The sequence below is a fragment of the Lutra lutra genome, chromosome 12, assembly GCF_902655055.1.
Source record: "Lutra lutra chromosome 12, mLutLut1.2, whole genome shotgun sequence".
In the NCBI taxonomy this organism is placed as follows: Eukaryota; Metazoa; Chordata; class Mammalia; order Carnivora; family Mustelidae; genus Lutra; species Lutra lutra.
The window spans coordinates 41,065,350-41,091,422 of record NC_062289.1 but is presented as its reverse complement, the minus strand read 5'-3'; the positions used below and the strand labels follow the sequence as shown (position 1 = coordinate 41,091,422).

At 40.9% G+C, this 26,073-nt stretch overlaps 1 protein-coding gene across 6 annotated transcripts in view; it reads right to left on the bottom strand.

Annotated features, from left to right (window-relative positions):
• Positions 1 to 26,073, bottom strand: part of B4GALT6 (beta-1,4-galactosyltransferase 6) — a 70,378-nt gene that overhangs the window by 28,288 nt on the left and 16,017 nt on the right. For 5 of the 6 annotated variants that reach the window (XM_047697746.1, XM_047697742.1, XM_047697743.1 and 2 more), the window contains 2 exons: positions 16,670 to 16,786; positions 10,323 to 10,436 (listed from right to left, as the gene is read on the bottom strand). In XM_047697746.1, coding sequence (XP_047553702.1) covers positions 10,323 to 10,436; positions 16,670 to 16,769 — 214 coding nt within the window. In that variant the 5' untranslated portion in view covers positions 16,770 to 16,786. Of the gene's footprint in view, positions 1 to 10,322; positions 10,437 to 16,669; positions 16,787 to 23,060; positions 23,284 to 26,073 lie in introns of all 6 variants that reach the window. The other variant, XM_047697745.1, reaches the window with a different exon arrangement.

Genomic DNA, 26,073 nt, shown 5'->3' with positions numbered 1-26,073 from the left:
TGTGTGCTCATTCCCCAATTAGAAATTAAAAGGTCAAAAAATAAATATATTTGCTGAAATCAATGTATCTAGTAGTTTCATCAGCACATAAATAACATAATTTATCAAATCTTGATTTTCACCATTCTGAAGGTAGAACTAAGGTTAGAAAGGAAAGATCTGGGCCTCAGCTGGGATCAAGTGGAAGAATGAAATCGAGTGTAAGCTACCTATTAGTCCTGCCAACTAAGCCTGCATGCCAAACTATTTATTTTATGTGTGAGAAAAACATGGTTGCATAAAAACGTTTATATGACGTTTACTATAACTTCTTAATGCTGAATTAGCAAGACATGCAATAATGCCACACAGTTTGGAAACCTAAATGGGTCTGGGGTCCATTAGGTATGTGCAAGCCCAAACCATAGGCTCATGGTAGTGTGCACCGTATGGTACTGCATTACATGACTTAGGATACTACGTTTTCTATTAAAATGTAATCCTTGGATGCCTGGGTGGCTCAGTTGATTAAGTGACTGCCTTCAACTCAGGTCATGACCCTGGAGTCCCAGGACCAAGTCCTGCGTTGGGCTTCTTGCTCTGAGGGGAGTCTGCTTCTCCCTCTGACTCTCCCTGATCTCATGCTCTCTCTCTCTCTCTCTCAAAAAATAAATAAATAAATAAATAAATAAATAAAATACAATTCTTAAAAGAATAGTCAATACATATGAATTACCTACATTTACATTTTTTTTTACATTTCAAGTAAAATTTAAGGCATATATTATCTGTAGCCAGGGAGTTGTTTTCCCTATAAATCAACATCTTTCCATGACTCCTTCACTTGGCTTAGGGCCTATTATCTATTTCTTGGTATCTAAAGCCTAATTCTGGATACTCTGGCTTTTTATCACCACTTCAAATGCACACAGCCGAATGATCTGATGACAGTGTTGAGAAAGACTTGAATTTCCTGAAGAAATATCCCATCAGGTTAACTCCACCCCAAAGTCAAAGTATGATTTTTATGGTAAGAGAGCCCACTGTCTCCTCTACCCTCTGGACGGCTGCCTGAACACAGCTCAAGGCCATTTGGTTACATCAGTCATCTTGTCCCCAGTCACCCACTGCCCCCTTTGGAACCAACACCAGAAACTGCCAATTCCCAATGGGGAATTACTTGGGCTTCTCAACTTCTGGAATTTTAAAAAAAAGATTTTATTTATTTACTTGAGAGAGAGAGAGAGAGAGAACAAGCAATGGAGAGGGGCGGGGGGGGGCAGGGGAGAGAAGCAGACTACCCACCAAGCAGGAAGGCCAATGTGGGGCTTGAACCCGGGACCCATAGATCATGAACTGAACTGAAGGCAGATGCTTAACCGACTGAGCCACCCAGGCGCCCAAAACTCTGGAATTTTATGTCTGTTTACACAAGTAATTTCTTACTCAACTACTCCTAAAGTAACCAAATTTAAGAATTCTTCTTTTTTTAAAAAAGATTTTATTTATTTATTTGGAAAGCATGCAAGCAGGGAGAGGTGCAGAGAAGGAGGAAGAGAGAGAATCTCAAGCAGACCCCTCACTGAACATGGAGTCCAATGCAGGGCTCAATCTCACGACCCTGAGATCATGACCTGAAACCAAGTGTCGGACACTTAACACCACTCATGGACCCCCCAAATCTAAGTATTCTAAACACAGAGTGGTTTTTAGCCCCACATGACCAATGCCTGGACACTAGATGGATGAATGAGCAAACGAATGAATGAATGGGTAAGAAGGGTAAAGCAGCCATGTCCAAATTCTGTCTCACCTCTCTTTCTTCGGCTTCCTTTCAACCTGTGCTTCCACCCACTGGCTCCATCAAGTGCTAAAATATGCCTATAAGACATTCGTGCAAAAGGTGCCCCCCAAGTAGATGACCCAAAATATCAGCTCCCAGCCAGCCCAAGTTCTCATCCCCTGATCCTGCCCACTGAAGGGTGAACACACAGTTCTTAACACCTGACTTTCTCTCTTGCTTATGGTTTTCTCCTGCTTTACTCTGAATGACTAACTGAAACCTGATTTTTGTCCCCACCCAGGCCCTCTAACCATCCAATAGGCCCTTGTCTCAGCCCAGAAGTTCTCACAGCCTTTATCACATTCTTCCAAATGATTTTCCTAGTCCTTGACTGTTAAGAAGATGCCAACCTCCTCTATTGTCACAGTCCACAACTATTACTTATTTCCTCAACTCTGACACACGCACTCATTTATGTTTTAGCACCCTGATATAAGGGTATACCCCATAATGTGTGCATTTAATGCATTGCTTCTTCCTTGTTCCCAAAAAGCCATTATAAAATTAATGGTGTGCCTTGTCAGGAAAATATGATATATTAAAAAAAGAAAGAAAGAAAGAAAGAAAGAAAGAAAGAAAGAAAGAAAGAAAGAAAGAAAAGAAAAGAAAAGAAAAGAAAAGAAAAGAAAAGAAAAGAAAAGAAAAGAAAAGAAAAGAAAAGAAAAGAAAATACAGTATGTCGTATATTCCTCCTGTGATTTCAAATGTATTTTCTGGAACCATTTCACTGCCAAGAAATTTCCATGTGTAGCACCTCAGTGTTTTTTCTAGAATATCTCCCCACTCTTCATCTTAAATGAACAATTATCCTTCCTTTCAAACTGTGCTAAGTACTCACTTTTCTAGGTCTACCATCTTGGAGTCAGGGATAAAAGAACGTATTCCACAGACTTATAGCTACAATTTACAAAAAAAAAAAAAAAATGTTTACTTTGTTCTTTCATAAATTCACCTCCTTTCACATTTATGATTGTTAATCATACCACCTTTTAATATCCAGCCTTGTTTACAGAGAGGGAGGTACTCTCCCCTCCCTATCCATCAACCCAGATCTGTATTCACCCCCTGAGCATCACGGTCACCTAGAATGACGGGCAGCATCAGAGCTGAAAGCCAGTCAGCTCTGGCTTCAAATTCTCTCTGCTACATCCTCATTTTCCCCATCTAGCTGGCTTCTAATAAGCTCACTAAATTTGGTGGTATGGCTAAGAATCAGCAGGCATGGCTGTTTAGAATGAGGGTCACTGGCCCCGTTCTCAAAGTTCCTATGTTAGTAGACAGCCCTGTGAACACATTTCAAGTGTCTGAACAGCCCACCGCCGAGTCCTGCCTTCCAGAGGAAGAAGCTAGAACCCACTCGCCCATCCTCTCTAGCAGGCAGGAGCAGTCATGTGACCAACCGCACCAGCAGGAGCATTTAAAGCAGAAGACAACACCATGAGGACATGAGCACTTCACAAAACTACCTACTGGTAAAAGCAGTGGCAGAAGCTTCCAGTTTGGGGTGAGGGGCACTCTGGTCTCCAGACCTGAGCGCCCTGGGGGAAACTGCAACCTCTGCCGAGTGAAAGCGAGAGATGCTTCAGCAGGAGTCTAGGTCTCATCACAGCTATTCAGCCTCTAACCCTAACTCTATGCCACCCAGGTTTTCTGAGGACTGCCTGGGATCTTTCCACAGATTCCCTTTCTCCTTAAACCAAGCCAAACTGTATTCTGGAGTGTGCAGCCAGGAAACCTGACCTTCTCTAGGGATCAGGGGTTTGACTTAGAGGCTTACATTTTTAACCAGTATCCCAAGCTGATTCTTGTGCAGATGATCCCTGGACCACACTCAGAGAAACACAGCTCTATGAGCTCTACCCCATCACAGCCATTTGTAAGGAGCTGAATGTTTGTGACTCTAAAATTCGTATGTCAAAATCCTAACCCTCAACATGATGGTATTAAGAAGGCGATTAGGTCATGAAGACAAAGCCTTCATAAACAGAGTCAGGAGTCTTATAAAAGAGATCCCAAAGACATCCCTCACCCTTTCCACCATGTGGGGACACAGTAAGAAGGTGGCCATCTGTGAACCAAGAATCAGGTCCTCACCAGACACTGAACCTGCTATAGCACTTTAATTTTAACACTTCTGGGCTCCAAGGCTGTGAAATAAATACTATTGTTTAAGCCATCCAGTCGATGGTATTTTTGTTTTAGCAGCCCAAATAGACTAAGCCACCCCTATTCACTCACAAATACTCTTACTTGCCCCCACTTCCTGACCTGACACACCTGATCAATAATTGTCCATGCTTGAATCCTCTACCCAATAAATACCACTAAAGAAAATCACATAAGCACACTAATCTCATCCTTAGTGATAGTACTTAATACACTGCCTTGAACATAGTAAGCTTTCAACAAAAACAAGCGTCACAATATTTGTGCATTTTGACCCCCCAGGGAAGGTGAGGGGCTCTTTTGACTAGCCTGTTAGTCACCTTTAACTTGTGGTTAGCTGGCTCCACTTTTCATTCCCTACAACAACTTTTTAAATATTTACTTCTACCTTTCACACTGCTCAGTCCTAGATCAACCTCTTAGATATATGTGGCCTCCCACTTTATTAGGAACACAAAAGCAACTGGCATGAACCCCCTTAACTTTCTCCACCTCATCTCCAAATGACCTGTCCTCTTGCCTCAGGGGAGAAGTGGTCCTACTTTCCAAGGCTAATTCCTGGACCTGAGCATATTTCTGTTTCCTATACATTTCTCCAGAATCTAGCTCTGTGGATACCTCCCTTCTGCTCCCTTCTACTTCCCATCTCCTGTCTTTCTGTAATGCCTAAAACTCGTTCACGTCCACATCTTCCCCAAGAGTTCTTCCCTTGCCCCCACCTTCTCCTGATACCTTACCTTCCTCTCTTTCCCTTTCTCTCTTTTTTTAAACTGACTGGTTTTTACACACCTCTGCATCACTTCTCCAGACAGTATATGTTGCCTCTTACCCAACCCCTCTACTGACACTGCTCTGGCGGTGGTCCCCACTTTCTTCTTGCTCAATTCTATGGCTCCTCACAGGTCCTCCTCCCACCTGCTCTGAGGTACGTCACAAGACAGAACACTCTCTCCTTGAAACTCTCTTCTCGTTAGCCTCTGGGACACTGTTTTGTGACCAACTGTTTCCCTTCATCTGTAGATGCCCCCTTACTCCCACAAGTGCTGGTGTTCTCCAGAGACCCACTCTTAGCATCGGTCTCACTTCCTCTATTTCCAGCCTGGATCTCTTTGATGAAATTCAGACCCCAGATCAACTCTTCCGAACTTTAAACAGAACGGGCCCAACACTAACTTCCTCATTAACTTCCTCAGAAACGTCAAATGTGTTGTTTATCCTGTATTACTTGTTTCCGTGAATAGTCGCCAGGTCAGAAACTGCTCATGAACCCTGATCCCCTAGTTGGTCACTACATCCGGCCAGTGGTGTCCCGGAGTTCTCTCTGGTGCCCCATCCTCTCTCCGATGCCACGGTTTCAGCACATGCTCTTGTCATTCCTCTTGGCCCCCTCAGAAAGCTTTCAGATTCTACTGTTTCCCCGTTCTTATCCATTTTTCAACTTCTCATCAGAATAATCTTTCTGAATACCATCTTAGTCATATTATTCATCTGCTTAAAGCAATGGTTTTTGTTTGTTTGTGTTTTATCCTTTTTTGCCCCAATCCTTTGAAAACTGTGCACGCTCACCCTCCAGATATGCACAGAGGCCATAACTCAAACCTTGGCACATAGGCTCAGGGGCTCTGCTCCATCTGAGGCCTATCTCATGGATGCCCAGGGATTCATGGAACCCACACGGCCCTCAGGCCCCTCACATCCCTGTCCAGCCTCACTTCCCACACGCCCCACCAAACACCTACCCTGGTCACAGCAGACCACCCTCTGTTCTTGAAACACAGAACCCTTGGTGCTCTGACCCTGTTACCTCAGCTGCCTACTGAACAATCTTGCAAGACCCAATTACAACATCCCCTCTCACTGACGTCTCCCTCCTTCTAGAATGAACCACTGAATCCTTCCATCACACAATAAACCATTCACAGCAATGAGCACACTGCCTTCCTCTGAGCATGTTACCTGCTCTAGCTGGTTGGACACAGGATCATATCCAGCTTTGTTTCTCCTCTGCCTGTCCCTGTGAACAGCCCAGGAAGACTACATGTGGTTTACTCTAAAACGGCTCCCATCTCCCTTTTTACAAAAACACATGCATGATGGTTTGTCACCCTAAGCAGTCTTTGAGCTTCTTTTAGGTGTGTTTGTTTACCTTCTCCTTCTTTACTGATTTTCAATTGAATTATTTAAATTCATCTCAAAAATTATTGCATCTCAAAACTATTCCAATTATCAGGTTTAAACCCTAAAGGGAACTATTCCACAAACAATAAGGACAAAATACATGAAAGTTGCTACAAATGTACTCTATTTGAATTAAGGATTAAAAGACAGGAAAACTCCAGATAAGTCTACCTTCAACTGCAAAGTATACAAATGACATTTTCTAGCTCTCCTTTACTTAGAAAAATCAAAACATTCACATTAAGCACTTACTGTTTTTAACCTCTAGATAAAATGAAATTTCTACTTTACTTCGTTAGCATGGACGTCTCACATAAATTTTAAAAAGCTGAAAGTGGATTAAGCCCTCTGGAGAATCTATAAATACTAACACTGACAAAGAAGTCATTCATATTGTATAAATAACACACATTAAAATAGATTTTAGAGTGTAACTGATTGAAGGTAAAATATTGCTAAAATCTGTGAAATCGATTTTATCTGAATTCCAATTGGAAAAGTTCTAACTTTATCTTTATGGCAATCCAGTGCTCTAGTCCCATTGTTACACTAGAGAAAAATTAAAAAAAAAAAAAAGAAGAAGAAGAAGTTATAGCCAGATAATCAAATACCAATTTTAAGCCCTCACTTCGCTTTTGGTGAATATAGGAAAATTAAGTATCATTCATACATGGACAGTTTTCATCAAAGGAGATCTTCTTCCTACACAGACTTCCTTTAACTATTATTTAGGGAGGTATTGTATTCAATTATTTTGTACCACATTTTAATAAGATTTTACACTTAGGTATTTTAGTATGCTGTTCTCTATTACGGATGGGAAATAATCCTGTTAATTAAAAGTAAATTAGGGATGCAGAGCTAAGTATAGAACACCTTAACTCTACCCATTTCTCCTAGGTTTCTCATTCCCTTGGTCATTACAAATTCTGGCTCCCTCAAAGCTGTGAGAAAGAAAGGAAATATCAAACTAATGTCTATCAAGCTTCAAGCACTGCACCTCTTTGTATCCTTGCAACACTGTGAAATTGATATTATAGTCCCATATTTTCCAGACAGGTAAAGCGAGGCTCCACTTTGCAGAGGTCACATGACTAAGTGAAGGGGTTCCACTGCATGGCCCATGCAAGGCCCTCTTGGAAAAAGTCTCATTACATTGGCTGTACCCACAGCCCCTTTCTAAGTAGTTTCTGGTATGTGGCTTATTTTCTACTCGGACATGGGGTTGGTGCTGGACCCAAAGCCAGCAGCCCACGAGGAGGCCTTCTGTGAAAAGGTGGCTAGCCAAAAGAGCGTGATCCTCTTCTGTGATGAACACAAGACTGACAGAAGCAGTGAACAGTAGCACCAGCACTTTAGAAAAAAGGCAGTGCCTAGCAGCCTTGACACAATCTCTCAAGCACTAGGACAGGAGCAATTACGAGTTATGGGCCTGGAGGAGGACAGGACTAGTAGGAAGGCCTGGCAGGCAGATGCTTTTAAACAGAGTTTAATTAGTACCCATAAAGCAGTAATTAAGAAAATGGCAACTACACCAAGAACAGAAAGATTTCCTAAAACTATAAATCCTTGAATATGCAAATTATGAAAATGAAATTATTGTAATCAATATTTCAACAGAACATTACTTAGTGGTTTCAGCACTGCACAGACAAAAACATTCATTTTTAGAAAACCAAGGCTACAATAACAAATGACAAATACACAGCCACAAAAATCACAGCTTCCTCTTCTACTATAAGACAGCAAAGAGAGAGCAAGATTAGAAGCCACTGAGAATTTTTTTTTTTTTAAATACCCATGCCCCCTGTCAGGTTAATAAAATCACTTATGGGGTGGGACCAAGAATGATAAAAGTTCCCCAGGCTCAGTAGAGCCAGGATCTAGTCTAGATTAGTGGGTCTCAAAGTATGGCCCAAGGATGACTAGCATCTAGGAACTTTTAGAAATGAAAATTCTCAGACCCTCCTTGAGATCTACAAAGTCTGAAACTCTGACAGTGGAACACAACAATCTATATTTTAAAAGACTATCCAGCTGATTCTGATGTACCCCAAAATTTGAGAACCATGGCCTTAGATGATATTGAAAGGTGACTCTTTTTTATTACAGATATATAATATCAACAATTTACCAACAATAAACTGAAAAAAATCCTACAACTATGACAGGCAAAGGTTAATTTCCTCAATAAAGAATACTCATGAGGGGGCGCCTGGGTGGCTCAGTGGGTTAAAGCCTCTGCCTTTGGCTCAGGTCATGGTCCTGGGGTCCTGGGATCAAACCCCACATTGGGCTCTCTGCACGGCAGGGAGCCTGCGTCCCCCCCCCACTCTCTCTCTGCCTGCCTCTCTGCCTACTTGTGATCTCTGTCAAGTAAATAAATAAAATCTTAAAAAAAAAAAAGAATACTCACATAAAGACATAAAAAACACATTCAGATACCATTTTAGAACCCAAGGGTAAACAAGCAATTCACAAAGATGTTCATTTAAATTTTAGTTATATAAAAATCAACGTACAGGCTTATATATAAAAAGTATGCTTAAAATTGGGGGCACCTCGGTGGCTCAGTCAGTTAAGCAGCTGCCTTCTGTCCAGGTCATGATCCCAGGGTCCTAGGATTGAGTCATGCATCGGGCTCCCTGCTCAGCATGGAGTCTGCTTTTCCCTTTCCCTGTGTCCCCCACTTGTGCTCTCTCTCTCTAGCTCCTTCTCTCTCAAATAAATAAAAAAATCTTTAAAAGAAAGAAAGCTAAATACAAAATGGTAAAACTGTTAGAAGGAAATAAGAGTATTTGTATGGCCTTCAAGTAATAAGGAAAGCTTTCTTAAGACCAAAAAGCAACAACTTTAAAAAAATCACTGATACACTTAGAAACATTATAAATATAACTTCTATAAAAGTTCCCATAAACAAAATGGAAAGACAAGCCAGGGACTTTGAAAAGCTGTTACACCACATACAGCAGATAATAGGTCACTGTTGGAATATACGTAAAGAACTTACATCAATTAATATGAAAACCTAATTAATCAATATGGAATTGATAAAGCACACAACTTAGTCACAGGAGAGAAAATGTAAAACCACTCATAAACACATCTAAAATTACTGAGGGGCGTCTGGGTGGCTCACTCTGTTAAGTGTCTGACTCTTGATTTCAGCTCAGGTTATGATCTCAGGGTCATGACACTGAACCCCTGCGCACCTCAGCTCCGTGCTCAGTGGGGACTCTGCTGGAGATTCTCTTTCCCTCTGCCTTTGCCCCTCCCCCTGCTTGTGCTCTACTTACTCACTCTCTCTCTCTCTCTCAAATAAACAAATAAATCTTTTTTAAAAATGTTACTTGAACCTACTAATAATAAGAAAAGTGAAAATTCAAACAGTGAGATAGCAGTTCTTATCTACCATATGAGAAAAAATATTTTCCTCAGATTAGCAAAAATTTTAAAGTCCATCCATATTAACATGGTACACTCGTGCTCTGCTGCTGGGGATATAAACTGGTCCAGCTGCTTTGGTTCAAATTCAAGCCAGCCTATAGAGCAACTGCAGTTCTAGGTCTGAACCCACAAACACATGCACACCATGTGCAGAGAACTCTGTACTACGCTGCTCCCTATGCTACTACTTTGTGATAGCAAAAGAGCGGAAATAACATAAATTTCCATCAGCAGAGAAAAAGGTAACTGAAATGTGGTACATTTATTCAAAGATGTACTATACAGTAGCTACAGAAAAAAATAGATCTATATGTATCAACATGGACAGTTCTTAAAAAGCAAGCAAATTACAGACTTTACATAACTTTAAGACCACTTATACAAATTTTTAAAACCTTTGCAACATTACAACTTTCTATCTAACCATCTATTTATGTAAAAAAATTTTTTAAATAACCTGTAAGAATACAAATCAAACTCATGATAAAGGTTACTTGTGGGTAAAGGATGAGCTTTTTCTACAGTTTTTCAATCCCCCTCCCCTTCCAAAAAAAAACTTCATCAAAAAAAAAAATCGCGTAATATGCTATGTAACATGAACATTAGCACCCACAGTGATGATCTGAACGTGGAGTGCTCAAACTATGTGGTTTTTATTATTTTATTATAACACAAGCAAACAGTTAAATCAAAATGAGATGACACTTACGCATATAAGGCAGTTTTTCTGGGCAGGGTAGATATGGTGAATATGTGAAGTTTTCCGGAAGATATGTTGTTGTTTGAACAAGATAATCACTTGAATTATTGCCTTCAGGATAATCTTGGAGAGAGAGGAAAAAAGTTACAACCGAAAAACTGCCGTTTTCTTTGCTCCTAGCATGAAATAAGTCACTATCACTGCAAGAAGACTTGCAACATGCAACCTACAGAAGTACTTAAAAGCAGTTATCTATAAAGAACAAAGGAAAAGCAAGCACGGCTGCCATGGCTACTCTCCCATTCACCCCTCACTGCTACTAGAAAGGACCTCTCGGCGTGATTTCCCAGGGGAGCTCGGGGACAAGGTTAGAGAGCAACCTGGCCTCATCTGTACACACATACAGAGCAGGCTCATCTGTGGCCATACGAGCACACCTGCTCCCATCCCTCCCCCAGCTGAGCAAGATCAAAAGAGACTGGAAAAGTACACCAGGGGATCCCCTCCAGCATCGGTGGCCAAGGGTATATCCTGGAGACCACAGAGCCACAGCACAATGCTTCTAGTAAGCACCAGGCTGAGGGGTGAGAGTCATGTTTTCTCACCACCCCACACTCAAGAAACTGAGACTGACCCACTCAACTTACTTCCGTAATGCAGTCCATTTTAAATCTTTAAGTTCCCAACTCTTCGGAAGCCGTCCCTAGGGAGCCCTGGGCTGTGCATTACATTAGGTCCATTATCGCTCGCTACTACAAGTTTGAAGCATGGAGGGCACTGGTTAGAGCGCCACAGTCAAATGTGGAGTTCAAATCCTTGCTCCGACATGCACGAGCTTTGTGGTACAGGGCCAGACAATGTAGTTTCTCTTCTCTACCTACCGCATGTAGCCGTTTCCAGATTTCAATAAGAGAAATGCACAAACTGCTTACAACAATCCCACAGCTGGAGCTGTGAGTGACTGGTTCAGAGCCGTGCATAGGACTTAACCCAGGACATACAGAATCTTAGAAATTTTGAACTTGGAGCCAAAGAGATCGTGTTTTGGCCCTTTCTGGAACAAGGTTCTGAGAGGCAAGTCTGAGAACCATGAACTGACAGTTTCCTCTATGTCAGAGGAAGCCAGTCTAAGAGGACAAGACCAATGGGTGGTAAGAGACAACACATGGAAACAGCTGATTCAATGAGTGTCTGTCTCCTGGATCATAAATTATGTACCCACAGGAAATGAAGCTCTAGCAGACACTTGAGGAAAATGCAAAGAGGTCCTCTCAATCTCCAGGAATCTGCTCTGATGACAGAGAGTCTGATGACTGGTCTGCAGGCAGAGAGGTAAGAAAGAGGAGAACAGGCATATGACTTGAAAGAGAGGCCTGTCTGCCAGTGACCAGCAAGCAAAAGGTGAAAGGTAAGAATCACACACCTACTAACCTATAAAAGCTAAACCCTCTCCCTAGGGAAAAATGGTAGAATCCTGGCAATTGAATATGAAGTATATGAGAAGAGTCAAAGAACACTAAACACCACCCTGCATACCTTTTGCCTACTACAGTTATCCACCCATCATCAAAATGGACTTGACAGGGGTGCAGCCTGGGCTCCAGGATGGCACTTCTAAGCACAGGCATACCTGCTGGAAGAACCCTGTAGAGCCTCCTAAGTGGAGGGTAAGGGCTTCCAGTACAAACGAGGGGACAGAAGCTGGAAGAGAAGGTCCAATTCCAAAGCACCACATGGAAATCCCAGTTGTGATTTGGCAGGGCATGGGGGAGGTTCTAAGATAAGTGTACTTATTGACAGGAAACCCCAAGATGATAAGTAGGGCTGAACAATGTATAACCGCTAAGGCTGATTCCAGGAAGCGGGAAAGTGGGAAAGCCCCAGTGACAGAATCCCCCCAGGAGCTCTCTCCAGAGCAGCCCTGGAAAGCACTTCACAGGAAAATGCTCCAAGCCAAAAGGGAGGGGCGTTCAGTGCACAGCAATTGTTTTGTAAGCCCAGGGACACACCAAGAGCAGAGACCCCTCTAGTAATCCATACTCCATGTGTCCCCATATACATCTGAAACGTTTAAAGATACTGAACATAAAATAAGTTTAAGTCCATTTAAGTCCATTGAAGTTCTGATTCTTTAAGATGCTTTTAAAAATATATATCCAGGGGCACATGGGTGGCTCAGTGGTTAAGCCTCTGCCTTCGGCTCGGGTCATGATCTCGGGGTCCTGGGATCGAGTCCCACATCGGGCTCTCTGCTCTGCGGGGAGCCTGCTTCCTCCTCTCTCTCTCTCTCTCTCTCTCTGCTTGCCTCTCTGCCCACTTGTGATCTCTCTCTGTCAAATAAATAAAATCTTTAAAAAAAAAAAAAATATATATATATATATCCAGATACAGATCAAATTTCAAGTATTATTCAAAAAATTTTTCTGTATTTATGGGGACTCCTACTATACTAGGCAGCCACTATAGTCTATGCATTTGTGGGAGCTAAAAACAGAAGATAATTAAGGTTGTCCCTGGCCTTTATGTGTTCCAAAGATTGATTTTCTTATAATCCTGAAGATAAATATTAACATTCTCAAAATTCTTAAGTATTTCTTAATGTTATGTAGTTAACTTTAGATGAGAGTATTTTCTTCTTTTGCACAACTTATTCTTTCTCGTGATTAATGTTGGGCCCCTTCTCTTAGCTACATGCTATGATTCTATAAATCTGCATCCAACTCACAGAAATCGTAAGCTCTCTAGACATTTCTGCAAAACAAACTGTTAACGGAAGTTGCCCCTGGGGAGTCTGGTGGCAGCAGAAGGCCTGAGGACTGTTTCACTTTTTATTTTAGTGTTAGAATGACTGAGTCTTTCACAAAAAAAACCCATGTATCACTTTGATCAGTTTTTAAAGGACTAGATTAAAAATAAAAAACTCAAAGACACATGGAATAGCAGTATATTCACTTCCTTTAAATACAAAGTTTTGGAACTAAATGTGTTATTCTTGGCTAAATCATTACAAATGATCATAAGAATCAACTCACTGCCAGACTTACAGAAAAGTCTCTGCACTCCTTGGGTACTATGTCCAGTGGTGCTTATGTTATCCCAATGTATTATGTATAAGTCTACCCACACACCCCCTGCCACTAGTCTGAATAATTTTTTTTTTAAATCAAACTGCCTTTGATTTCCAGTATCAAACAAAGTATCTACAACATGGTAAAAACTTACTGTAAGCGAACTCTTCACAACTGATCATTCAGCCAACAATAATTTAAGCTTTTGGAGACTATACTGTAATAAACCCACAAAATCATTATTCCCACAAAAGTGCTTGGGTCCATCAAGTATAACCACTGCTTTCAAAATCAGGAGCATTACGCATGATAGATGCATTTGAGGCGGATCTACCACAACTGCTTTAAAATGTAGACATTATTTCATCTAATGAATGGATGGGTGAAAACACAATGAGTTCTGGGCCCAAGCCTTCTTTCTCTTTTCTAGAGCCACACCTAAATAGAAGAGAGAAACAGAATGAAAACTGCTGGACAGGTCCCTCCTCAGCTCTCACTGGAACTTACCACTTATAGGAAAAGGAGAAGAGCACCAAACTGAATTTGCAAGGACTTTGTTCTTCCTGCAAAGGGCAGCTTAAAGTGGGGACAGAAACTCAGAATTCTAGTCTGTTTACCCCTGGCTTGCTCTGTTAGCCTGGCAGTGTCTGAGGGTTCGGACCACACAGCCGTCAAACAGGAGGTGCGCTCGGCTATTTCTAACAAATCTACCAGTTCTAACATTGTATGACCCTTATCATCTGCTTCAGTAATTATTCACTGATTGCATCTTGTTTCCTTAATTTGACTAACTCCATAGCTACAAGGCAAAGCATCATTTGATGATGAGAGGATGTGATGTCTTTGCAAAAATATCATATGTAGTACTTCTTTACATTTGGTGTTTCAGAAAGTCAAGTACAAGGTTAAAAACCCCTTTTTGAAATCAAATGTTCTTAGAAATATTGCAACCTATTTGCCATCAAGTGTTAAATTTTAAAAGCGCTAGCACATGTTAATCAATTCTCCCCCAAACTTCAATTAGCTCTCAATACACCTTACTGGCCATTATCTCCTTACCAGCAGATTAAAACTATATAAGTTTGTGCAGAAATAAACAACTTCATTATAAGTAACTATGTATGCTTCCATCTCTCTCAAAAGAGATCCTCATACAAAGGGAGGATGTTCTTCTTAGTGCTGTGTCTCCAAGTATCGAAGTTAGAATACTGACAACATGAACTGTTCAATATACATGAACACAGCAGAGTCTCATGGTTGCCTCCTCAAACTCTATTTTCCCTTTCTCATTAAGTAGCAGAACCCCAATTTCATTCAAAGCACCAGTGTGCCCAGCTCGTAATTTACAGTCCCTACAACAAAGTTCTGGCCAATGCGATGGAAGCAGAAATATCATGTGAAACTTCTGGAAAGTCTCCTTAAAAGGGTCCCTCTGTTCTTCTTCCTTCTTCCTTTCCTTCTTCCTACTAACCCAAGTACAAACAGAAAGACTGGAGCACCACAACAACCTTCGAAGACTATAAAACTCCATGACAGAGCAGAAGATGGAAGGTGTGTGGAGACTTTCTCCACCACAGCCCCAGACATCCAACTTCCAGGTTTCTTTTACATAAGAACGTGGAGTCCCATGGGCTTAAGCCACTGCAGCCAGGTCCCTCTTACAGCCAAACCCAATTCCTAGCTGATACAATGACAGAACAGTTTACCACCAGTAAATGAACCATGAGAAAAATTTTCAAAGGTTCATCAAAGTAAGCCAAATCTAATCAAAGTAGGCAGAGGTTGTTTGGTCAGTATTGAAACTGAGTTGGTAAGGGGAAAAGAGGATTTCCCTTCTTCTTGTCTTCTACTTGTAGGGTGGGGGGTTGGGGGGGAAGAGTTTGCCTTAACCCAGTAATCAATTCTCCTAATCAAGCTCAACTGAGTTCCCACATGAAACTTATTCATGCCTCAGGAAAGGAACTCGATTATGCACCGATGTCCAGCACTCCCTTATACAAACACAGTAGTCTGAGGATGCTGAGTACTTCTGTCCAGTTGAGTAAAGTTTTAATGAACACTTGACAATCAGCTTATTCAACCAGGACAAGTCCTAAAGAATCTTTTATAATGTTTAAAATGCTCTTAACATTGACCTACTATTCAGAAGACCAATTAAAGCAGAAGACCAGTTAATGAGATTTTTACGATACTATTAAAATATCAGGTACAATGATGGTCTTTCTAAAAGAAACGTCCTTCGACTTAAAAGGGAGAAACAAGAGTGTTTTGACTTGCAGCATCATAAAACAAATCAGACAAATGACTAGACTGAATTTTGCAAAAGCACGTGTGAAATTAAGAATCAATCTGATACAGTCTTGAATTTTTAGAAGGGTAAAACTATTACCCACTGTAACATACATTTTAAGAAAGAACATCTGTGGTTGGCAGATAGTGTGCGCATGTGTGTGTGCGTATCTGTCATTTACGGTGGCACAATGGAGAACTGTTGACAGGAATGAAATCTTAAATTTTAACTGTTTAAAATGAGAATATAAAGGATGCAACAAGTGATAACCAGTTACTGAAACCTTTAAGTAACGTCCAATAACACTTCAGAAGTCACTGCAGAAACACTGCCCCGTGGGAGGCTGAGCATTCTTCCATGATAGTTCAATGTATTTGCCTCAGTTCTGCCTTCATTCAATCACTAATATTGGCCCATTACTTGGTTTTAACCTCATGTGATTCTGATGGACATTCTACTTCCAGATAATATTTTTAAAGGAAAACAGCAGCTACGGATTTCCGCTTTTATATAATTTCTCCTTAAGCCCCCTAAAAAGGCCATAAAATTATTAAGAATCTTCTATAATTAAAAACATAAGTATTTACTAAACAGAGTTAGAAAAACATTTTAGGAGTTAGAATAGGCATAAAGAGAGATGGCGGAATGACTAATACGGATAAATTATTCTTTCTGCGGTTGATTTTAACTATGATAGGTGAACTGAAAAAGCACACGCTGCTTTTTGTACTTTATGTTTGCAAGAATTAAGTTTAATAAAAAAGAATTAAGTCCCGTATCTTTGTACAAAACCCCCATCGCCTCTGTGAGAACACCTTTATAGATCCTAAAACATGGGACAGTCTGGCCCAAGCAGTGAATGAATCTCCCAGTACACGTGGTAGGAGATACCTTCATCTTTAACAGGAGTCTCAGAGCTTGAGGGATCTGGTTTACTTCTTGCAACTACAAAGGTAAGAAGCAGAAACAAAGCATGATGAAGAAGCAAGGAATCTTACCTGTACCATTGAGGGTAGTGTTTTTATTTGTGTACAGCCTGATCATATGTCCTATTGTTTTCACATTTTCTCTCAACATTATTCCTCGAGCTTGTACCATAAAGAGATATGTGTTGGCTATAAAAAGGAAAGAGAGGAAACATCATGACTCAGTAAGCTTTTTTTTTTCTAATTTAATAAAATAATATTTGGACTGGGGAACAGCCCAGTAAACCCAAACTGACTCAGTTAGCATGTCCAAAGGGAACACAGAAATACAAAACGACTATTTCCTATTATCAAAAACTTGTAAAAACAGGGGTGCCTGGTGAGCCCAATCAGAAGAGCATGCAATTCTTGATCTTGGGGTTGTAAGTCTGAACCCCACATTGGGTATTAGAGATTTCCTAAAAAAAAAAAAAAAGAAAGAAAGAAAGAAAAGAAAAGAAACAAACTTATAAAAACAGTTTTTAAAACAATAAAAATGAAAAATTCAAGTACTGATATCCCATCAAATAGAATGAGACTAAATGAATATCATAATGAATTCCTTTATCCATAAATGATTTTCTACCATAAAATATACATTTCAAAAAGGCATTTTATTACAAACATACAATCATAGTATACTTTCTCTAATTCTACATTAACTTCCTCAAACCCAAAACTCCACAAGAGCAAGTATTCCTGGGGCGCCTGGGTGGCTCAGTGGGTTAAAGCCTCTGCCTTGGGATAGAGCCCCGAGTCTTTGGGCTCTCTGCTCAGCAGGGAGCCTGCTTTCCTTCCTCTCTGTGCCTGCCTCTCTGCCTGCCTCTCTGCCTACTTGTGATCTCTGTCAAATAAATAAATAATATCTTTAAAAAAAAAAAAAAAGAGCAAGTATTCCTTACCTAATAGTAAATATATCATAAATCACCATAACAGCTAGTATGAATATGACTCTTGCAATGGATCTCCTAAATTCTCCTAAATTCTCACTGTGTTTGGGGAAGGAGAGTTAGGGGGCAGAATGACCTAGAATCAATACCTATTTTGGTAATTTCTCTCCACTGAGTTAATTACTTAAGAACTTTTATACTCCCTTTCAATCACAAATTTATCTACCAGGATGGTAAAAGCAGACAAAATCAAAATCAATGTACATTTTCAAGTTGGTACATTTAATTCTTTGTGTTAAGTGCTTCAAAACTAGGCCCCTAATTTCTTGCTTTGGGAGAAACTGGTCAACTGACAAAGATGACAAAAATCTCTGCCTTCTGAGATGCCAGGACTCCTCAGAGAAGCACAGGGGTAATCAAAAGATCCTTTCTTTATCGGTCCTGATTCTGCAAGCACAATGCACAACTCTAGACAACAAGCTGAATCAGTTTCCTCACCTAAAACAGTCGGTGTATTGCCTTAGATGTTCTCTAAAGCCCTTTCTACTCTCCATTCTCTAAGCATGCAGCCAAAAAAATCATACACTCCATTCATTCAAGAGGAAGAGGATCATTATCATGGCAAAACCAAAAAACTGCAAGTCTCAGTTAATGACTCTTCCAATTTTAAAATAAGTCAGCCCTGAACACTGTAATGATGCTCTCAAAAAATGAATGCCAAAATAAAAAATGTTAAATGCAACTCATTTTCTGGGCCCTGCTCTACTTCCCTGAGTTGCTACAGAGAGATGAGCAAAATGTGATGTTTACTACCACCTTTAAAGATTTTATTTCCTTATTTGAGAGAGAGTATATGAGAGAGAAAGCACACATGTGCGTGAGTTGGGAGAGGGGCAGAGGGAGAGGGAGGGAGGAGGAGACTCCTTGCTGGGCAGGAAGCCTGATGAGGGGCTCCATCCCTAGGACCCCAAGATCATAACCTGAGCTGAAGGCAAAAGCTTAACTGCTTAACCCCTTAACTGACGGAGCCTCTCAGGCACCCCCTCCTTTCCCTTTTTTTTTAAAGATTTTATTTATTTATTTGACAGAAAGAGACACCAGGAGAGAAGGAACATAAACAGGGGGAGAGAGAGAGAGAAGCAGGCTTCCTGCTGAGGAAAGAGCCTGATGGGGGGCTTGATCCCAGGAGCCTGGGATCATGACCTGAGCTGAAGGCAGATGGTTAATAATGACTGAGCCACCCAGATGTCCCTCCTTTCCCATTTTTTATGTAAATTTTAACATACTCAAAGTACAAAAGACAATAAATAAACTAGAGAAGCAGAGTACAATAATACTTCTCCTTTTACCTTTAATCCATAACAGAGAAAACAACAGAAATCCAACTTCACATAAGTTTACCTCAATCATTTTTAAGAGCGTGTCTACATCCTCTCTAGAAAGCAGTCCTATAATTAGATATAACTTGTTTAGACTTGAATTTATTACACCCCTCAGGTTACAAATACAAGTTTTTATTGAAGTTTTACTCTTGAGTAGACTCTAAAAGAAAGAAGAGATAAAGTGAAAAATGAAAACAAAAAGAAGAGCTAACCAAAAATGCAGAAAAACATTCAATAAAAGCCAACTAACACTAGCAAAAGCCGAGACCTAAAATTCAACCGAAATGATGCAGAGGAAAACCATCAAATAGAAAACTAATTCTAACTTACAACACCTTGGATCACTGAATCCTAAAGTTACACATGAAATTTGTTATCAGTAATCTAATATCTTGTAACATCTGTTCTGCACCAAACCATAGAGAGGACCTGTCATGGGGCAGTGAAACTGAGTGGCTCAAAACAATACTGGCCCAAGCCAGGATGCGATAGGTGAGACCATCAGTGCACTTCCATGTGCCCTGGAAACTGAATCTTTAACACACCTATTCACATAAAGAATATTGTCTGACATCGGGAAGCCAAGTCAGACTTGAGCAGCAAAGATCTGGTATAGAAAAGAAGAATCCTCAAGGTAAATTATCCTAAAAACTTCCAAAACATCAGGTAACAAACTTATACAGGGAAAAAAAAAAAAAACACAAAACAAAAAAAGACTGATGACAACTGTGTCAAAAGAATACATTCACTATTCATTAGATGGATGGAGAAAAAATTAAGGAAGACACCAAGCTCTCCAAATGGAGAATCTATTAGTTTATTTTAAATCATTTACAGCTAATTGAGTTACAGTCCTTAGGTTAATAGTCCTCGTGGGTTTAATCCCTAAAGATCAAAACCCATTAGGGAATGAAGGTGTTTTGTTTAAATAGTCGCTGTCAACAGGAAGAATGCGGTGTGTCAAAGTATTGCAAGGCACACTAACCGAGAATGAGAGTGGTTCCAACTGTCTGATTTCCAGACATCTTAAGCTGTTAATCCACACTCAAATAACTATATGACCACTAATTACTATTAAGTACATCTTCTTGGTAAACCAGCAAGTTAGAGGAAACCTTTGTCAAAAATTTCTATTCCAAGTAAGAGAAATTGCATTTCAGAAAACAGGGAAATCTTTATCAGCTTTGCCCTTTGGTATTTAGAGAACTCAGAAATACACTAAAAAAAAAAACTACCACTGCTTAATTAAAATCATGTCCTGTTCTCTACTCTAGTTAATTTGCTATTTGCCTCTGCTTTGTGAGACATACATTTAACTTATTTACCTAGGTCTGCTTTGCGGGGCGGTGGGGGCAGGGGGAGCGGAATACCTACAACTTAAAAAAAAAAAAACACTCAAAAATCAAGTTTACAACAGCTAGGCATCCTACCCTTCGTTTGTGAAGCAAGAGATGTAATTCTTGGCTTAAGGAAACTAAGGAATGCACTTGCTAGTAATGTGTCTCCCCAACCCTTTCCACATCCAGCTCTGTTCACTGAAAACAGTATTCCGGACAAGGAGAATGTGCCAGTCTGCACTGATCTGGAAAGCTTTCCTGAGCTTCAGAGGTTTCAGACACAGCATCCCCCTGGTCCCATACTATGATACACTGCCACAGGTCTGTTAACAAAAAGTAATCCAGCCAGGAGCTGATTTTAAGAGGGAGATTATGTTGGTTAGGTACATTGTAAGTGCAGGACTGGAGCTAAGAAAGGGCAAAAAATACAATTTGGGGTGACATTCCTATAAGGGTAAGAACTATGGTGGTCAATCACCATAAGGAAAAATTATCCAGAAAAGGGATAAGAAAGCACAGTTCAGACACATGGAAAGAGACCACAAAGAGGGTCACAAAGATAAAAGGCCCCAGATGAATTAGTCTGAGCTTGAACACAGTGAAGAGGAAATGGTCAACCATATCAAATACCACAGAGGCTAAAAAGAAAGACTAAAAAATAATAGTTAGAAAAAATAAAACACTAATGGTTGGTACATACCCTTTGTCAAGCATCCTTAGAAGACCTTTACATATACTAACCTAATTAATCCTTACAAGCAACCCTATAATGGTAGGTACTAATATTATTCCCATTTTGCAGATCAAGAAATTGAACAATGGAATTATATAACTTGCTCGAGGTCGCACAGTTATTAGCTGGTGGTGGAGCCAGAATTCAAACCCCAGCAGGCTGGCTCCAGTGGTCTTGCTCCTTACCACCATACAGTGCAGCCTCTTAAAAATGCTGGTAGGAGATCACTGACAATCTTTAAAAGAAGAGTTTCTGGAAAGCAATGGAAACAAAAGGCAAGTAGCAAAGAATAAAGAGGAAAGTGACAAAGTAAAAGCAATTTTAAGAAAAGAGAAGTGAGAGCAAGGTCAAGAAGTTTTTTTAGACGGGAGAAAACTGAACATGACTGTGGCCTAAGCAGAGGGAAGAAAGAGTAAATTTAACTTTAAGGTACTGAACGAAATAGAGGAGGAAGGATAGAAAGGAACAGTTCCACTGAGGGGACCACATAAGCAGAGGCTCTGGGGTGCACGGGCACACAGCACATCCAGGAGTCAACAATCCAACTTGAGTAGAGTTTGGCAGCAATGAAAAAAAATTTGTCAAGGTCCAAGTGGATGGACAGTGAGAAAAAAAATAGGAGGAAAGAGGGGAGGGACTCAAGGTCATTGTGAAGATAAGAAGGGACGCCTGGGAGGCTCAGTAGGCTAAAGCCTCTGCCTTCGGCCTGGGTCGTGCTCTCAGGGTCCTGGGATCGAGCCCCGCATCAGGCTCTCTGCTCAGCAGGGAGCCTGCTTCCCTTCCTCTCCCTCTGCCTGCCTCTCTGCCTGCTTGTGATCTGTCAAATAAATAAATAAAATCTTAAAAAAAAAAAAAAAAAAAAAGAAGTCATGTTAACAGTAAGTGAGAAAGTCCCAGAAGTGTAAGGGTTAGGAAGACTGTGGTCTGGGGAGGTGCAAGGGAAAGCAGGTCACAACTACCAGGACCTGATATGGCCAGACAAGGGAGGATGGAAGACAAGCCCAGACTGCCTGATGGCTACCAATGGGGCATCAGTGGGGGATGAAGCGGAGAGGGAATGTTCTGAGCTGAGCGCAGGCATACCTCAGAGACATGGCAGTTCTGCCGCAGACCACCACAATAAAGCAAATACTGCAATTAATTGAGTCAAATAAATGTTTTCATTTCCCAGTGCATATAAAAGTTTATACTATAGTATAGCATTATGTCTTAAAAATCAATGCACATACCTTAATTTTAAAATACTTTATTGCCAAAAAAAAATCTTAATCATCACCTGAGCTTTCAGCAAGCAATACCCTTTTCGCTGATGTAGAGTTGCTTCAGTGTTGATGGCTGCTGATCAATCAGGGTGGTGATTGCTGAAGGTTGGCGTGGCTGTGGTAACTTCTTCAAATAAGATCATAATGAAGTTTGCCACATCAAATGATTCTTCCTTTCATCAGTGATTTCTCAGTAGCACACTAACACTGTTTGATAGCCTTTTACCCACACTAGAACTTCTTTCAAAACTGGAGTCAATCCTCTCCAACCCTGCCACTGCTTTCTCAACTAAATTTATATCATATTCTAATCTCTTATTGTCATTTCAACAAACTTCATAGTATCTTTACCAGGAGTAGAAGCATCTCAAGAAACCACTTTCTTTGCTAATCCGTAGGAAGCAACTCTTCATCCGTTCAAGTTTCCTCATGAGACTGCAGGAGTTCAGTCCCATCTTCAGGCTCCACTTCTCATTCTAGTTCTTTTGCTCTTTCCACCACATCTCCAGTGACTGCCTCCACGAAGTCTTGAATCCCTCAAAGTCCTCCATCAGGGAGGAAAACAACTTTTTCCAAACTCTTGGTAATGCTGATATTTGAACCCCTTCCCATCATAAATGTTCTTATGGGGATCTAAAAAGGGGAATCCTTTCCAGAAGGTTTTCAATTTACCTTGCCCAGATCCATCAGAAGAATCACTGTGTATGGCAGGTAAAGCTTTATGAAATTTATTTCTTAAATAAGACTTGAGAGTCAAAATGATTCCTTGACCCATGAGCTCCAGAACTGATGTTATGTTAGCAGGCAAGAAAATACTTACCTCATTGCATACTTCCATCAGAGCTCTTGAGTGACAAGGTACATTGTCAACGAGCAGGATTATTTTATAAGAAACCTTTTTTTCTAAGCAGGAGGTCTCAACAGTAGGCTTAAAATATTCAGTAAACCACGTTGTAAGAAAATTTGCTCTCATCAAGGCTTTGTTTTCCCATTTCTAGAGCACAGGCAGAGAAGATTTAGCATAATTCTTCAGGATCCTAGGACTTAGAGAATGGAAAATGAGCAATGGCTTCAACTTGAAGTCACCAGCTCCATTAGCCCCCACCTAAGAAGAAAGTCCACTTGTTCTCTGAAGCTTTGAAACCAGGCACTAACTCCCCTTCTCTACCTATAAAAGTTGTAAGGCATCGTCTTCCAATAGAAAACTGTTTTGTCTACACTGGAAATCTGTTGTTTAGTGTAGCCACCTTCATTAAGTAACTAGAACTTCTGGATCACCTGTTACAGTTTCTACGTCAGCACTTGCTGCTTCCACCTTACTCTGTCAGTTTCTTCCTTTAAACCTCGTGAACCACTCTCTGCCAGCTTCAGACTTTTCTCTCGCAGCTTCCTCACCTCTCTCCGCCTTCATGGAATTGAAGAGAGGAGGGTCTGGCTCTGAATTAGGCTCTGGTTTCAGGGACTGTTGTCGCTGGTTGGATCTTCTAACCAAACCACTAAAACTTTTTCCACTTCAGCAACAAGATTGTTTCACATTTTTTTAACACTCATGTGCTCACTGGAGTAACACTTTTCATTTCCTTCCAGAACCATTTCTCTAGGAGTGCCTGGGTGGCTCAGTTGGTTAAGCATCTGCCTTTGGCTCAGGTCATGATCTCAAGGTCCTGGGATTAAGCCCTGTGTGGAGCCCTGTGTCAGGGGAGGGTCCCAGCTCAGTGGCGAGTCTGCTTGTCCCTCTCCCTTTGCCCTGCTCATGCCCTCTGTCTCTCTCAAATAAGTAAAATCTTAAAGAAAGAAAGGAAGGAAAGAAGGAAAGAAAAGAAAAGAAACGAAACGAAAAGAAAGAAAAGAACAGAACACTTGGGTGACTCAGTCGGTTAAGCCTCTGCCTTCAGCTCAGGTCATGATCCCAGGGTCCTGGAATCGAGTCCCACATCCGGTTCCTTGCTCAGCAAGGAGCCTGCTTCTCTCTCTGCCTCTGCCTGCCACTCTGCCTCCTTGTGCTCTCTCTCTCTCTGTGATAAGTAAAGAAATAAATAAAATCTTTTAAAAAGAGAGAAAAGGAAAGGAAAGAAAAGAAAAAGAATCATTCCTCTGCATTCATATCTGAGCTATTTGGTGCAAGGGGTCCATCCTTCTGCCTACTGGCTTTCGACATTCCTTTCTCATTAAGCATATCATTTCTAGCTTTTTTTTTTTTAAGATCTTATTTATTTATTTGACAGAGAGAAAGAGTGATCACAAATAGGCAGAGAAGCAGGCAGAGAAAGAGGGGGAAGCAGGCACCCTGCAGAGTAGAGAGCCTGATGTGGGGCTCCGTCCCAGGACCCTGAGATCATGACCTGAGCCGAAGGCAGAGGCTTAACCCACTAAGCCACCCAGGCACCCCTCATTTCTAGCTTTTAATTTCAAGTGAGAGACATGGGACTCTTCCTTTGAGGTGAACACTTAGAGGCCACTGTAGGATTATTAATTAGCCTATTTTCAATACTGTTGTGTTTCAGGGAATACAGGGAGGATTAAGGAGAGGGAGACTGATGGGGAATGGCCCATCAGTGAAGCAGTCAGAACACATGCTTTTATCAATTAAGTGTGCTTGCTGTCTTATACGGGCAAAGTTCATGATACCCAAAACAATTACAATAGTATTATCAAAAAACACAGAAGACCATAACAAATATCATAATAATGAAAAGGTTTGAAATATTACAGTTATCAAATGTGACAGAGACATGAAGTAAGCAGAGATTGTTGGGAAAATGGCAGTAACAGGCTTGCTTAATATAAGATTGCCACAAACCTTCAATTTATAAAAACCCATTATCTACAAAGCACAATAAAGTGAAGCATAATAAAATGAGATATGTCTGTACTAACTGCCAAAATCATGCCGGCATGGAGAATGCTGGTGGGCAGAGGCTTCTAAAGAGCAGGAAAGGGCGCCTGGATGGCTCAGGCAGTTAAGTATCTGACTCTTGGTTTCAGCTCAGGTCATGATCTCAGGGTCATGAGATCGAGCCCCTGTATCAGGCAGGTGCCTGCTGGCATTTCTTGCCTTCCTGGGCTCATGGTCACATCACTCCAGTCTCTGCCTCCATCTGTACATTTCTCTGTGCACAGCACACACAGTCCCCGTGAAATTCTTTCCCTTTCGTTCCCCGTCTGCCCTTCCCTGAGTGTGTGCACACATGTGTGCGTGTATGTAGCAGGTTGTATGGGGTCCCCCCAAAAATATGTACATTCTAATTCCCAGAAGCCGTGAAAATGTTATCTTATTTGGAAAAGGAGTCTTTGCAGATATAATTAAGGATCTTGAGATGAGGAGATCATCCTGGATTACCTGGGTGGGCTCTAAATCCAATGACAAATGCTCAGATAAGAAAAAGGAAAGGGATATTTCACACACACACACACACACACACACAGAGGCACTGAAGAGAGCAAGGAAAAGATGGAGGCAGAGACTGGAGTGATGCGACCATAAGCCCAGGAAGGCAAGAAATGCCAACAGGCACCTGAAGCTGGAAATAGCAAGGAAGGATCCTCCTCGAGAGATTCCAGAGGGAGCGCAGTCCTGACAACAACGGATTTCAGACTCCTAGCCTCCAGAACTAGGAGATAATAAATTCCTGTTGTTTTAAGCCACTCGGTGTATGGTAATTCATATGGCAGTCCTAGGAAACTAATACACCACCACGCGGTGTAGGTATAACTTTTCCCCATTTGAAATATCAAAAAACAAATTCAGAGGCAAGTTGCATAGACAGGATTTAAGAACTGGGATTCAAGGACAGGTCGGAATGGCAGCAATATGGAAGAAGCCATGACTGAAA